General features: G+C 46.5%; 1 protein-coding gene across 4 annotated transcripts in view; it reads right to left on the reverse strand.

Annotated features, from left to right (window-relative positions):
• Window positions 1-15,267, reverse strand: part of spag17 (sperm associated antigen 17) — a 349,272-nt gene that overhangs the window by 156,791 nt on the left and 177,214 nt on the right. For all 4 annotated transcript variants that reach the window (XM_038801961.1, XM_038801962.1, XM_038801964.1 and 1 more), the window contains 5 exons: window positions 11,461-11,571; window positions 7,726-7,937; window positions 6,740-6,866; window positions 4,687-4,865; window positions 4,144-4,306 (listed from right to left, as the gene is read on the reverse strand). In XM_038801961.1, the coding sequence (XP_038657889.1) occupies window positions 4,144-4,306; window positions 4,687-4,865; window positions 6,740-6,866; window positions 7,726-7,937; window positions 11,461-11,571 (792 nt within the window). The remainder of the gene's footprint in view (window positions 1-4,143; window positions 4,307-4,686; window positions 4,866-6,739; window positions 6,867-7,725; window positions 7,938-11,460; window positions 11,572-15,267) is intronic.

The raw sequence follows: 15,267 nt of genomic DNA on the forward strand, positions 1-15,267 counted from the left end.
ATGTCCATCCTAAGTTTCCCTCAAGGTGGTGGTGATGAGCCATCTTTTTTAATCATTCCATTCCTTAAGGTACAGGTACCCCACACTGGTATTAGGAAATGAGTTCCAGGACTTTGACTTGTTCCAGTAGAGTGAAGGATATATTTCCAAGTCAGAATGGTGTGTGGATGGTGACTTGTCATTGTGAGTATTCCAATATGTTGTTGCCCTTATTTTTCTAGGCAGTAGTGAGTTGAGTTTTGAAGGTGATGATAACAGTGTTGGTGAGTTGCTGCAGTGCATCTTGTTGGCGGGGATATGCTGATGCCACAAGACGTCAGTGGTGGAGGAAGTGCTAATTAAGTAGGCTGCTTTGCGCTGGATGGTGTTGAGTTTCTTGTTGGAACTACACTGATCCAGAAAAGTGATCACATTACACCACATCAATGGTGGAAGTCAAGAGATGAGTTACTCATTGCAGGATTCCCAGCCTCTGATGCTTTGTTGCCACAGTACTTCTGTAGCTGGTCCAGTTACGTTTCTGGCTAATGAAGACAGCCAAGATATCAATGGTTGGGTCTTCAGCAATAGAAATGCCACTGAATATCACATGGAGATGGCGTGATTCTCTTCTGTTGGGGATGCCATTGCCTGACACTTTGTGGTATAAGTATTATTTACACTTCACAGTTTGAATATAGTCCAGATCTTGTTGCATGCAGATATAAGTGGCCTCATTATCTGATGAGTTGTGGTTTGAATTGAGGATTGAGCAACTGCCAACAAACATCCTCTTTTCTGACCTTATAATAGAAGGAAGATCACTGACAAAGCAACTGAAGATAGTTGCTTCTAGGACATAGGCCATGAGAAATTCCCGCAGTGATGTCCTGGGGTTGAGATGATGGATTTCCAACAATCACAATTATCAGCCTTTGTGCTAGATTTGATATCAGGCAGAGTGAAATCAATTGGCTGAAGACCAGTATTTGGGTTATTGGGTCCCCAGGAAGATGAATCACTCACTTGGCGTTTCTAACCAAGGTGATTGTATATATTTTCTGCACAGCCTGGGTCTCACAGCAAGAATTACACAAGTAGGCCCTCAGATTTTTGCAGTTTCTGTCTCAGATCAAGTATGAAGAATGAGGCAGGTGAGGCACTGGAAAAATGACACTGTGGAACCACACCCGGCAACAGTCAGCACTTTCATCAGAGGAGAGAAAATTCAAAGACAGAATAAATGCGGCCTGGCAAATGCATACATGTCAATGCTTTGTGGTTCTGTGCTGAATACTGCTTTGCTGATGTAGAACTGAGTCCCAGGGCCGGGAGTGAAAATAACTTTAATCTCTCACAGGCCATGTGGGAACCCTCCCTTCCCACCCGTACTCCTAGACACTTATTTTCATGGATATCTCTAAAATAAAGCTTTAACATTGGAATATATGCCTGAACTAACTTTGTAGAAACTTCCATGTTGGCCCAAACAGCTAAATTCACTGCTCTCAGCGTTCTTGTTGTGCATGCCTCAAGGTGAATGTGTGGTTGAGTCTCAGTTTGATTATCCAGCAATTCGATAATTCCATTTGTCTCCTCTCTTTCTGATGATGGCTCACATGTAGGTGTAAAAAATGTTAGCATTTTCTCCCTGTGGATGACTCTCAGGTCAGTTTCTTCACTTGTAGCTGATCTAATTGATTGAGAATCCCCATTTCCTCACTTTTATGTTTAAACATACTCACCAGGGTCTGTTGAATGTATATCTTAGTCAGCATTTAAAAAAATGAAATACCATCTATTTTTAAAAATCTTCACAATAAAAAATGTTCCAAATTATGAATTCTTATTTTAAATTGTTACAGCAAAATGTCGCCTCAACCATTTAATTAAATAATATGAAGTAATTTTAGCTCCTGTTCTTGTTTATCTCTCTCAGACACATTAAACCTATTCCTCTGATTTATTTAGGTTTTAATTCTTGCTGTAGCTTGGCTCACTTATTCCTTTCAGCTCCAATCCCTCAGTATTTGACCTCAAAGGTTTCAGTTAATTCATAAATATTTTCTCCCCGTCACCCACTGTTGAATATCTCCACTCAGTCTCACTCCACCTCCTCCTGCAGCCTCCTGCTTTCTACCGATCGTCTGACGATGCCACCGTAACTGACCCCTCCCCTCCCTGAAGATCAACTCATGCTCTTCCCTCTTGCAAGGATTTTGGCTCCTTTTATGGCTTCCTTTGGTATATGAGTCGCACGCTCCTTTCACGGCAGCGTTAATGCCTGAGATAGTTGGGCAATTGTCAACTTTTTTCTAACAAAGTGATAAACTTGTATCTTTCTCTTGGTGATTTCTGACTTTTTGTTCCTCAATCTTAAATTTGCTAACTTACTTCTGAATAACATTAATTTACTTTGGTATAAATTCAAGAAACAAAGTTTGAACTTATGGGCATTCTTTTGAAACGTTTTACGATCCTTGATGAGTAACTTAATGTGTGTTTTAGAACTGAGTGGCATCTTTATGGAACAGTTTACTTTCTGTATTTGTATAAATGAGAGAGTTGACAAGTATTATACGGTAACATATTTTTAATAAATATCGACTACTCATGGAGCACAGTTGCATTTGATGAGGCATCAGGGGCGAAATTCTCCGACCCCCCCTGCAGGGTCGGAGAATCGCCTGGAACCGGCGAAAATCCCGCCCCCGCCGTGGCCGGAATTCTGCGCCACCCGGGAATTGCGGGGGCGGGAATTGCGGCGTGCCGATCGCCGTGCCCTCCGTGCTGATCGGCGAGCCCCCTGTGGGGATTCTCCGGCCCGCGATGGGCCAAAGTCCCGCCGCTGAGAGGCCAATCCCGCCGCCGTGGTTTCAACCACCTCTGGTGGCGGCGGGATTGGTGGCGCGAGCGGGCCCCCGGGATCCTGGGGGGGGGGGGGGGGGGGGGGGGGGGTGTGGGGCGATCGGACGGTGGCCTGGCCCGCGATCAGGGCCCACCGATCGGCGGGTGGGCCAGTTGCCTGGGGGAACTCTTTTTCTTCCGCTGCCGCCATGGCCTCCACCATGGCGGAGGCGGAAGAGAACCCCCTACCGCGCTGCGGGCGTCAAAGGCCGTTGGCGCCGGTTTTGCCGCCAGTCGACGTGGTGTCAACCACTCCGGCGCGGGCCTAGCCCCTAAAGTCCGCACCTTTAGGGGCTAGGCCCGACGCCGGAGTGGTTGGCGCCACTCCTCTACGCCGGGACCCCCCACCCCGCCGGGTAGGGGATAATCCCAGCCCAGATGTGTGAATTAAAAACCTGAGGCCAAATTTCCGATTCTGAGGCTCCTAGCCCCTAAAGGTGCAGAATTCTCCGCACCTTTAGGGGCTAGGCCCGACGCCGGAGTGGTTGGCGTCACTCCGCTACGCCGGGACCCCCCGCCCTGCCGGGTAGGGGAGAATCCCGGCCCAGATGTGTGAATTAAGAACCTGGGGCCAGATTTCCGATTCTGATGCTAAGTGTGGACGATCTGTGGCGTTTCACATGGAAAAAAATTAGCGGCGCCCCCTCACTAATGCTGTGACTGGTGAGGGACTAGCAGCCGCGCCATGTAAAACACCCAGCCTCCACGAAATAAACGTCCGGAGAGTCTCTGTGTCCGTGGCCATGCTAGCGCGACGAACTGCAGCGGTTGCGCTGTACAGCATGGCCTGGCCGTGCGTGGATCCAACCTGACAGATAGTACCCTCCCAGTACACCCCCTCGCCGCACCCTGGGCACCCCCCACAATTCCCCCCAGCCCTCATGGAAGACCCCCCCCTGCTAGCAGCACAGTTCCCGCCCGACTGTGGCGCCGTTGGGCACAGTCCGCAGCTGCCACACTGGGTTCCCGCATGACTGAGACCATGAATGAACTGCGCCGTTGTGAACACGGGCAATTGGGGGTGAAGCATTTGGGGGAGGGCCTTCAGGTCACGCGCTGAGGCCGTCCCAGTGACGCCATTTCAGAGGTGCGGAGCATGTGAAACTGCATCTAACAGACGCCGCCCCCGATTTTGTCGTAAAGAGGGATTCTCCGCCGATCGCTGACTGCAAAATCGGCATGGGGAATGGAGAATCCAGCCCCTGATACTTTGCATTGACGTATGTCACACAAACTGTGAACTACTTTGTTTGTTACCTTTCTTACTTTCTTCTTCACTGTGGTCTATTTTTAGTTCATTTTCATTCTTTGATTCTTGATAACCAAGATCACTTTGGTTGCTTACTGCTGTAGGTGATTGAGGACTGGAGACAGGTCCAGAATCTGGACTTCTGCTCACAGTTCCATCAGCAAACAGAATCTAGGAAAAAGTTAGCAAAAAAGACATTGAGAAATACAGTACAGAAAGTGCCTGACTTTCACGAAGCGCTATTTACTTTACTCACTAGAAATTGTCCTCTAATGTATTTACACACCTCTCTATACCAACATGTTTTATTTTTACACATGCTTTTCTGGGAACATCCATCCTGTAGCTGAATGTCACATTTTATTTTAAAACACTTTTGTGAAGAAACTTGGAAAATTTTATTGCATTAAAGTTGCAATATAAATATAAGTTATTGAACACAACTTGTGCTCAAGTGAGCATAATTAAAAATTGGGATATCTCTTTTGATCCCTTTTTCTGATAAAATTGAACAAGCCAATATACAATTGAATAAGTCAATATTGTAATACCTCTGTGGATCCATCCATCATGTATTTCACCACAGTTCCCTGGAGTGTAATGACTCTTGATGCCTCCTGCATGGCAGGCCATTTCCGTGCTGCCTCACAAGGTTGGACGCCTTTAGTTTTGGTCGGATAACTCTGACGCAGCAATATCCTCTCCTCAGTCAAAACGTCACTTTTTATGCCTTGAAATATTAAATCAAAATGAAAATGAACCCGACTTTTCAATGTGAAAATATTTAGGTACAAGTAAACTTATGCAAAAGCAACTCTCGCCCGAGAACAGGAAAACTAAAGTCGGGTATTTGAGAAAACTATACCAACATTTTGTGCAGCAAAATTGGTTATAAATGTTATTGGCAGGATTCTCCGGTCTCCGACGGCGAAATTGCATTCGGCGATCAGCCGGAGTGAAATCAGTCCGGTGCCGCTTTTGCGATGCTCCACCCTCTACAAATCTGCGTACTCTAGGAGGACGCCACACCGTTGGGCCGGCCTCACGACGTTACCTGAGGCTCTCCCCCTGATCTCTGCCCCCGATGGGCCAAGTTTCTGACAGCGTCGGTTGCGTGTGGTGTTTTTTTCCGGGAATTCGGTGTGGTGGCTGTGGACTAAGTCCATTACCGCCACAGTCGGGGGAGGAGCAGATCCATGGGCAGGGGGGGCTTTGGTGGGGGCTGGGGGCACTGGTGGGGGTTGGTCTGGGGGTGGCGAGCCTGGCCAAAGAGGGTCACTATTTGGCAGGCCGGGTCTGCGCGCGGCCAGCAGCATGTTGCACATTGCGGCCGCTGCAGGCCGCCGCCATGCACAATTCTCCAGCCGTATCTGCAGCTAGAGCTGTGTGCTCTATGCTGCATGCCTGCTAGCCCCCCACCAGACGGGGGATCGGTGGGCATTTAGCGCCATTTATTCGGTCGTAAAAGGCCACCGTTCCCACACCGCCATCAGCACTTAGACTCAGAATTGGAGAATCCAGCCCTATGTGTTCTCAGAACCATGCATTGAAAGTTGTACTCTTGGGGGATTAAATATTTATTCTTTTTGACCATAGCTGCTAAGAAATTTTGGCTGTGTTTGGAAAGTTGAGGTTAAAGGACGCGATCTACTGGAATGGGGACAGAGTCCCGTAGTGCGTGGGATTAGTGGGTGTTTAATGGTACTCAAACACCAAGAAACACCCCAGAGTCTGATGCCCATCTGGGTGGATTGGGGGCCTCAGCAGGGTGCTGCCCTACGAGGCCGTACATAGTGCCATTTTCTACACGGTGGAGCTCTGCTCGCTGAAACTCCTCAGTGCAAATGGCGTCCCAATTTCTCTAGCCCACAACGCAATTCCTGAACCCCTAACTCACTATAAGGAGGTTTCCGGGCCCCCCTTTCTGCACCCTCCCGCACCCGTGCATAGCACCCCGGCCCAATCACAGACGCGCAACAAATGGCAATCTGGCACCCTGGCAGTGCCCCTGCCAGCTGGCAGTGTCACCTGGGCACCTTGGCAGTGCCAGTCTTTCACCCAGGTGGCAGTGCCAGGCTGGCAGTGCTGGGGTGCCACTCTACGCAGTGAGCATGCAGCTGGGGGCCTCCGATCCTCTGGGAAAGCTCCATGAGTGCTGTTCCATCTGGCCCTTGTTTGGGGAGACCAGCACTGAATGGTGCTCGCTTGAGGACTTCAAATGAGGGAGAGAGTGAGATCCCACGACTTGGCTTGGTCTCTGGATGCATATTAGAGGGAAACTAGCTGTTTCACTCTAACATGCAGGTTTGCTTGAAAGTGATCCGGCCCACAATGGGCGGGATTCACATCACGGCATCACGCGAGATCGGGTTAGATCTCGCGAGGTGTGGCATGTTGGGTAGATCCTGGGAGTGGGATCTCCCGACAGCTACCGGTCACGTTGCACCGCGCTGCGCTGTTTTTCGGCCGCAACTCGACCGGTAGATCCCACCCAAAGCATGTTTTGTAGAAAGCTATGCATTACATTTGAAGCTGCAGCATTTAGGACATTTTGGGAAGTATTGTTACTGTCTTAAGATTTCAAAAAACATAAAAAGGTCAGACCTATAGACTCCTCAGTGAAGTATGTTATTAAGAGTCCAACTGGAGAACATGCATTCAGACACATGAACGGTGGAGGTTCCAGACCATCTTCTGAAGAGGCTCCTTGTTCAGTTTCTTCAAGTTCCATCTGTACAAGGAAGCATGGATTACATTCACAGAAGGGCTGCACGGTAGCACAGTGGTTTGCACAGTTGCTTCACAGCTCTGGGGTCCCAGGTTCGATTCCCGGCTTGGGTCACTGTCTGTGCAGAGTCTGCACTTTCTCCCCATGTCTGTGTGGGTGTCCTCCGGGTGCTCCGGTTTCCTCCCACAGTCCAAAAATGTGCAGGTTAGGTGGATTGGCCATGCTAAATTGCCCTTAGCGTCCAAAAAGGTGAGGTGGCGTTACTGGGTTAAGGGAATAGGGTTGAGGTGTGGGTTTAAGTAGGGTGCTCTTTCCAAGAGCTGGTGCAGAGTCGAGGGGCCAAATGGCCTCCTTCTTCATTGAAAATTCTATGAATTCTATGAAAAAAGGGCAATGGGCTGACTATTATCAGCCATGCTGCTGTAGCTGGTCAAAATGTTTATGTTTACCTACCCAATTGGGCCTCCTTTATTCTTTGAATTTGGAGCATCCTCTATATAAACTGTTGGAATGGACCTGATTATTGGTAATGATACCAGATGGAACTGACAATATTAATGATAAAGGAAACAGCTTAATGATCACTTAACAGAGAGAAACATCCTCGTGATTTGTTTGGTTGATTGGAATAACATATCAATAACACATGAAATGAAATGAAAATCGCTTATTCTCACGAGTAGGCTTCAATGAAGTTACTGTGAAAAGCCCCTAGTCGCCACATTCCGGCGCCTGTTCGGAGAGGCTGGTACAGGAATTGAACTGTGCTGTTGGCCTGCCTTGGTCTGCTTTAAAAGCCAGCGATTTAGCCCAGTGTGCTAAACCAGCCCCTGACATGAAGTGGAAGACATGTAAAATGTACCTTTTGTTCTTCTTTTTGTTGTTCTGATTCCTCAAGTGTTAAAGGTGTATTAAACTCTTTCTTCTGCTTGCCCTTTCCTGAGAGAGAATTTTTGTTTTTGGCAGTCTTATCCGACTTAGCAGTAGCTGGTGGAGTGGGTTCAGGAACTGATGGATGCACGTGGATGGGTGGGATTTTAAAAATTTCAGCTAGTACCCGGTCTTCTTTTATATCTATAAAAATAATTTTTAATATTGGTTGTGTGTATGATGCTGTTCCCTATGCACAATATCATTGTTTGTTCTGAACACGATAAATTTCATTGATCTACAGCACATATTCTACATTGTTCAACATCACAGCAGACTGCATGTTCTCTACAATCTGGAAAACTAGATTGTGACATAGGGATTGTAACAATTGGCCATGCATGTTCTTATATCCGTTTATAACATGCACTAAAAAGTACTCTATTTACACAAAACAATTGGTTTGTTTTAGTTCAAATACATGAATAAACCAAATAAAGTTTTAATAGAGACATTAAATCAATTCCCCACCATTGTATCATAGCACAAGGTACATGGCTTTATCCCCATTATGGACTAAAACATGCCCAAGTTATAGTTCTTTACCTGGCACTAGTCTTTTTCTTCACTGAACACATGCATGCATACCGCTTCAGCTTTGAGCGTCATAATATTATTGTTAACTAAAATGACAAATCTCTCTTGCTGCCTCAAACTGACTTCTTCAGAAAATGCTAATGAGGTAAAGGTTAATGTCGCCCTTGCCTGCACGTGTGCCAAGGATTGGCTTGCTAAACTGCAAAATTATGACCGTATGCTGACACCTACACCAACAATATTATCTGTTTAAACACATGGATGAAAAATTCACGAAGTATTAACAGGTTTGAAAAGTGCTCAATTACTTCATTGGTGGTGCTAAAGTACATGATTTGTGGCCATGGTAATCTCTGCAACCATGTGCGTACGCTCAACTTTCCCATCAAGTTGGTGACGACTTCAAGTCCTTTGACACAGCCTTTGCGCTGTTCTGCTGATTTCCACTTACCGGAGGGCATGGATGCAGTTTCCCCCAATCATCCCAAAGATTAGGGCCTGGCGTATCATGAAGATTGAATGTGCAGGTCTAAATGTTGAACCTGATCTCGATGTTTCTGGTTGTAAAGGACTTTTCGTGCGCTGGCATGGTATTAAGGGACAGGACAATTATGGTCATCTCCCCTTGCTTGCATCTTGCTCCTCTTGGAATCTTACGGCTATCAGTGTGGAACGGGCACGTCTTCCACGTCATGTTTCTTCAATAGCACTGTCACATGGAAGCTGACCTTCATCTCCCTCTTCAGTCTTTTAGCTTCCTGTGCTTTATCATCTGAGGAGCTCTGAGCCTCTTCCATGTCTCCCTATGGCAAGGGATGCTCCCCCCCTACCCCCATCTTCTCTTTGGAGCAGGCATGATGATGTGGGTTATCCTCTGTGGGGAGTACCGCAGAGCGGTCCAACATCAGAACCACATCTTCTGGGATTTCAATAGACTGCTTTATAATGGATCACATGGAGCTATGCACCACATTGTATCTCTGCTCTGCATCTACACTGAGGGTGACACAAGGGGATCATGAGCCATTATTTGAGCAGGTACCCTTTTTCCTCATCAGCCAGCCCTGCATTCAGAGGGCCTTTGAATATGTGAAGCACCTGGCAGTGACCAAGGAGTGTATTTCTGATGATCACACACAAGTTGAAAGGTGAGGAAGTGGAACCCTTTTGTGGTAATGAACATCAAGTGGAACCCTTTTGTGGTAATGAAGGCAGAGAGTAGCAATGGAAGGGTGCTTTTCTGATTGGAGGGCTGTGACTAGTGGTGTTCCGAAGGGATCAGTGCTGTGACCTTTGCTGTTCGTAGTATATATAAATGATTTGGAGGAAAATGTAACTGGTCTGATCAGTAAGTTTGCAGACGACACAAAGGTTGGTGGAATTGCGGATAACGATGAGGACTGTCAGAGGATACAGCAGGATTTAGATTGTTTGGAAACTTGGGCGGTGAGATGGCAGTTGGAGTTTAATCCGGACAAATGTGACGTAATGCATTTTGTTAGGTCTAATACAGGTAGGGAGTATACAGTGAATGGTAGAACCCTCATGAGTATTGACAGTCAGAAAGATCTTGGTGTACAGGTCCACAGGTCACTGAAAGGGGCAACACAGGTGGAGAAGTAGTCAAGAAGGCATACGGCATGCTTGCCTTCATTGGCCGGGACATTGAGTATTAAAATTGGCAAGTCATGTTGCAGCTGTATAGAACCTTAGGCCACACTTGGAGTATAGTGTTCAATTCTGGTCGCCACACTACCAGAAGGATGTGGAGGCTTTAGAAAGGGTGCAAAAGAGATTTACCACGATGTTGCCTGGTATGGAGGGCATTAGTTATGAGGAGAGATTGAATAAACTTGGTTTGTTCTCACTGAAACAAAGGAGGTTGAGGGGCGACCTGGTAGAATCTACAAATTTATGAGGGGCATAGACAGAGTGGATAGTCAGAAACTTTTTCCCAGGGTAGAGGGGTCAATTACTATGAGACTTAGGTTTAAGGTGCGAGGGGAAAGGTTTACTGAAGATGTACGAGATAAGTTTTTTTACACAAAGGGTAGTGGTGCCTGATGGAAGCAGGGACGATAGTGACGTTTAAGGGGCACCTTGACAAATACATGAATAGGATGGGAATAGAGGGATACGGACCCCGGAAGTGTAGAAGATTTTAGTTTAGACGGGCAGCATTGTCGGCGGAGGCTTGGAGGGCCGAAGGGCCTGTTCCTGTGCTGTACTTTTCTTTGTTCTTTGTTTATCAGGGGCTGCTGCTTTTGAACCCTCAAAGCCATATGTATCCAGTCGTTGCATCCTGTACATGAGGAAACCAGAGATAGCCGCAAACCCATGAAAGCTAGCAGCCTGCCAATTTTCATTGAGCATGAACTTCACATAATGATGAGCCTTACTGTAGAAGGTATCTGTCACCTCTTTGATACATTTATGTGCCCAGGACTGCGAGATGCTGGATAGGTCCCCTACACATCTCTGGAACAATTTGTAAGCAAAAAAACTGAACATGGCGGCGAGCTTCTTGGTAATTGGCAGGGGATGGCCTCCCAGTCCTGCGGTATTAAATCTTCCCACAGAATATGGTCGAAAAAAGATCCACTACATCCTTGGATAAGTGCACGAAGACAAAGTCTTCTTTGGTAGACCATTGGTCGTGGGAGTCACTTCCTTGGGATGGGTCTAATCTCATCCTTTGGTTCTTGCTGGCCCTCCACCGCACCTCCCAAAGTAGCGCTAGGTGGCACCACACCTTTCTTCTCTTCCTTACTTGCATCTGGACCATCAAGAAGGCAGCATTGAAGCCAAGTTCTGTTATTCAATCCTCTTTCTCCATGTGGACTTATAGATGTAACTGATTAATACTGGACAAATATTGTAAAGCCCCCACATGTAAACAGAAAGCCACACGTACCTATGCTACTGGCCTGTTGCTGACACAGCCTCACAGCGGAGCCCAAACTCATAGATCTGGGAGATCAAGATGCCAACCCTGGTATTTGACATCTCAATTCCACAGAAGAGGTTTGTTCATTAAATGTGTCACCTTACCAATTTCACTCCTGCAATCTCTGATCTGGTATACTGATTAATCAATCGCATTTTGCACTTTAATTTTTTCTCACTTCACCTTTTTTCTGTTCTTTTACAGGATGTTTGCTGAGAGTTATGGTTATTCCATCATCGAGGACAGCCGAGAATGATTGAAACTTGCTGGTGGATTCTTGTGTTTTTTCCTCCTCTGCAAGGATCAGATAATTATACAATTAAATGTTTACCATGAAAAATGAATAGTTCAGATTTTGCCATGTTGGTTGCCCAACATTTTATCCTGCAAGATACTTGGATACTATTTATAAAATGATCCTGCTGTACTTCGAAATAATTATCGTAGTACCATTTTCTCATGATATAATGAGGCGATAATGCTTGCAGTGGTGTCGGGATTGCAGTTTGTAGACACATCACTGAACAGAGCTAACTTTGCACAACAATAGAAAATTCATTCAAATATTTTTGTGGCATTTTCGGTTGATCCCATATGTTGCTGGGAGAAACTTGGATGCTGAGGACTAGAAATTTGGTAGCCAGTAAAGTGCATTTTTTTCTTCACTGTGTTCAGGACCAAAGGCTGACTGAGCAATTGGCCACTAGAAATCAAGGGCAGAAATTTTCTTGGAGCTGCCACTGAAGCCTCACCAGAGGTGCAAAGGGAACCCTGTTCATTCAATTACACTGAAGCAGGAGAAATTCTGGTGAACTTCAGGCAACAGCTAAAAGTTGGCCTCTGTTTGGTGGCCATATACCAAGGAAAGATGGTATGACTACAACTACGGTAACAACTTGCACATAAGGAAAAATGAACACCAAGCCAAAGTAGGCAACATTAGCAAGAATAAATAAAAATGTGGCCAGTTAACCGCGGTTAAATAAATTAATAGCCAATATTGCATCTATCTTTCATATAACTAAATCTAATAAATCTAATATTTAGTTCACAGAATCATAGAATAACACAGAATCACATAATTCAGTTGCATCATATTTTAAAACATATTCTGGGAAAGTTAGCCCTCCATACCTCAAACTTCTCTCTATTTCATTCAAAGAGGCCTTGTTTGGTATTAAACTTCATTAAAAAATAATCAAATTGGATTTCTGGAGGAGTTCCGTAGGGGGAAGACGTTCACGAGGTGGCTCCTGGTAGGATACTGTTCTTTTAGCCATTTTCACCCAGTTTCTGGGGTAATTTTGTTTAAAAAACCACTTGTTTAATCGGGAAAATGCCCAGGAATGGGGGGAAAAAAACCTCAAAACAGTGGTTAGTCAACTGTATCGCAGGCCTCTCGGGACTCGTCGGTGGAGAAAATGGCGGAGTGAGCTTCTGTGACTCCGACCACTCCACTAATGGCCGAGATGCTGAACAGCACTTTGGTGTTGTATTCTGTTGTCTTGTGCTTGTAATGATTCATACAGAACTGCTGATAACTTACTTAGAATGATGATTTATTAGTTAACACATGGAAGGCTAACCTATAGAATGCTATACAGACTAGGTTGCTCTGGAATTACCCGATGTGCGGCTGCCCTTGTGTACGCCTTACTACCAACTGACGGTAGCCAGATGTCACAGGACTGATGTCTGACGCCACCTGCTAGTGGGAGGTCGCATTGCTGAGTATATGCGATATTATTCACAGGCATATCACCACACTTGGCAGTGGAATTTGAGAAACAATGGCGGGTAGTGTCGGGGGACCTCCCCAAGACAATGGAAGAGGCCCTGGCTCCCATTCGATTGGTGTGGAGAAGACCAATAAAATGGTAAAAGCGCATGGCATTGAGATACAAGACATGGAGGTGTCACTTTCAAGGAGTAAGGGCCAGATTGCCTCTCTGGAATTGGAGATGACTCTGATGGTTGAGGCGAATAAAGTGCTGACGGGCAAAGTGAATGATTTGGAGAAACGCTCAAGGAGACAAAATATCCGCATTGTGGAGTTGCCAGTGGGGGTGGAAAGCCCAATTCCCACAGAGTATTTTGCGATGAATTTTGGGAAAATGATGGGGGAAGGCAGACACATGTCCCCTCCTGAGGTGGATCGAGCCCAACGTACACTGCGATAGAAGCCTCAGCCCAACAAACCACCACAAGCTGTAATTATGACGTTTCACAGCATCAAAGAATAAGAGCAGGTCCTGAGATGGGCAAAGGAGCATGGCAAATACAAATGGGAAGGTCGTGCCATCAGGCTTTATCAGGATGTGGGAGCAAAATTGGCAAAGAAGCAGCAGCGTTCAAGAAGGCCAAAGCCGCCCTGTATATAAGTGGAGTCAGATTTGGGATGGTGCACCCGGCACAGTTTTTGAGGGGAAAGACTATTTTTCTGATGCGCTGGAGGCAGATTCTTTTGTAAAAAGCATGGGCTGGGTATGGGTTGATTGAGGTTTTTGAGCCTTTTTTGGATGTTGGGAGTGGGAATGTGGATATGGGGAGTTGTTAGGGTTCCTTGTTCATGTTCATTTTTGCATTTTGTTTTTCTTCTGTGGGAGCTGAGTGTTTTGCTACTTGGACTTGGGTGGGGGGTTTAATTCTGTGGGGCGTTTTGCTCTATTTGTTTATAACTGTTGTAAAAATATATATCTCCATGTTGGAGTACTATGTTTTAAGGGGTTTTTATATTTTGTTTCCTTTTTCTGTTAGTATTTTTCTTCACTCTGGGTGGGAGCAGCCTTGCTCGCTGAAGAGTTAGCTAATGAGAGTGGTGTTGAAGAGTTGATTGCAGCTCATCATATTAGTTTTGTTTTTGATAATGAGCTTAGTGTTTTTGTCCGGGTTACGGTTATTAGCATTAAGTTTTTGTGATTTTTATTCACCGTACTGTTTTTTATATGTGATATACCTTCAATTCACAGTGAGGCAGAGAGAGCGAGTGAACTGTAGGCTTTATTAGTCATGAACTTGCCTAGCCAGAGTCAGTGGTACAGATGAATGACGCCCACAAGAGGCCGGCTATATATATGGCCACGGTGTGGGCGGAGCCAGAGGTGGAGCCATATCGGGGTTACAGTACAGTGCCTGGAAGCAGTTCATATCACCACTTCCAGGTCATAGGTCACAGGTTATGGTATCATGCATGCATTATGGTGAATACATACACCACATTCACCCCCTGTTAAAAAAATCAAGTCCAGCGGGGGTGATGTGGGGTCATTACATATTCAGTCTGTCTGAAGGCCAGATCGTTCTCTTTGACCTCTGCAGCTCTGGTGGTGCGGCGGGCACAGTTGTTGCTGGTGGTGACTCCAGGGGCGTTGTGTCTGTAGCTTGAGCCTCAGTCCGGGATGTTGGAGACGATTGGGCGTAGGGTAGGGGGTGATGGGTGGCGGCAGTGTAGGCACGGGACAATACAGGAGACCCAGCGGGGCGTATGGGGCGCTGTGAGTGGTGGCGGGCAGCGGGGAGGGGAGGGATGTAGGCGGGGGGGCACGTTGGCGGGGGAACCAGTTGGCCCCAGGTCCTGTAGGTAGACCGTATCTTGCCGTCCGTCCTGGTTCGCGATGTAAGTGTACTGGGGGTTAGCGTGGAGCAGCTGGACCCTCTCGACCAGGGGCCGGTCTTATGGCTCCTCATGTGCCTCCTGAGAAGGACTGGTCCCGGAGTTTTCAGCCAAGATGGAAGCGAGAAGCCGGAGATCGACTTCCTGGGGAAGATAAACAAACGATCGTGAGGGGTCTCATTCGTGGCCGTGAAGAGGAGCGAGCTGATGGAGTGGAGGGATTCAGGGAGGACATCTCCAAAGATGTGCGGGTTAGGTGGATTGGCCATGCTAAATTGCCCGTAGTGTAAGGTTAATGGGGGGATTGTTGGGTTACGGGTATGCGGGTTACGTGGGTTTAAATGGGGTGATCATGGCTCGGCACAACATTGAGGGCC

The sequence above is a fragment of the Scyliorhinus canicula genome, chromosome 7 (assembly GCF_902713615.1).
Source record: "Scyliorhinus canicula chromosome 7, sScyCan1.1, whole genome shotgun sequence".
NCBI classification, from domain to species: domain Eukaryota; kingdom Metazoa; phylum Chordata; class Chondrichthyes; order Carcharhiniformes; family Scyliorhinidae; genus Scyliorhinus; species Scyliorhinus canicula.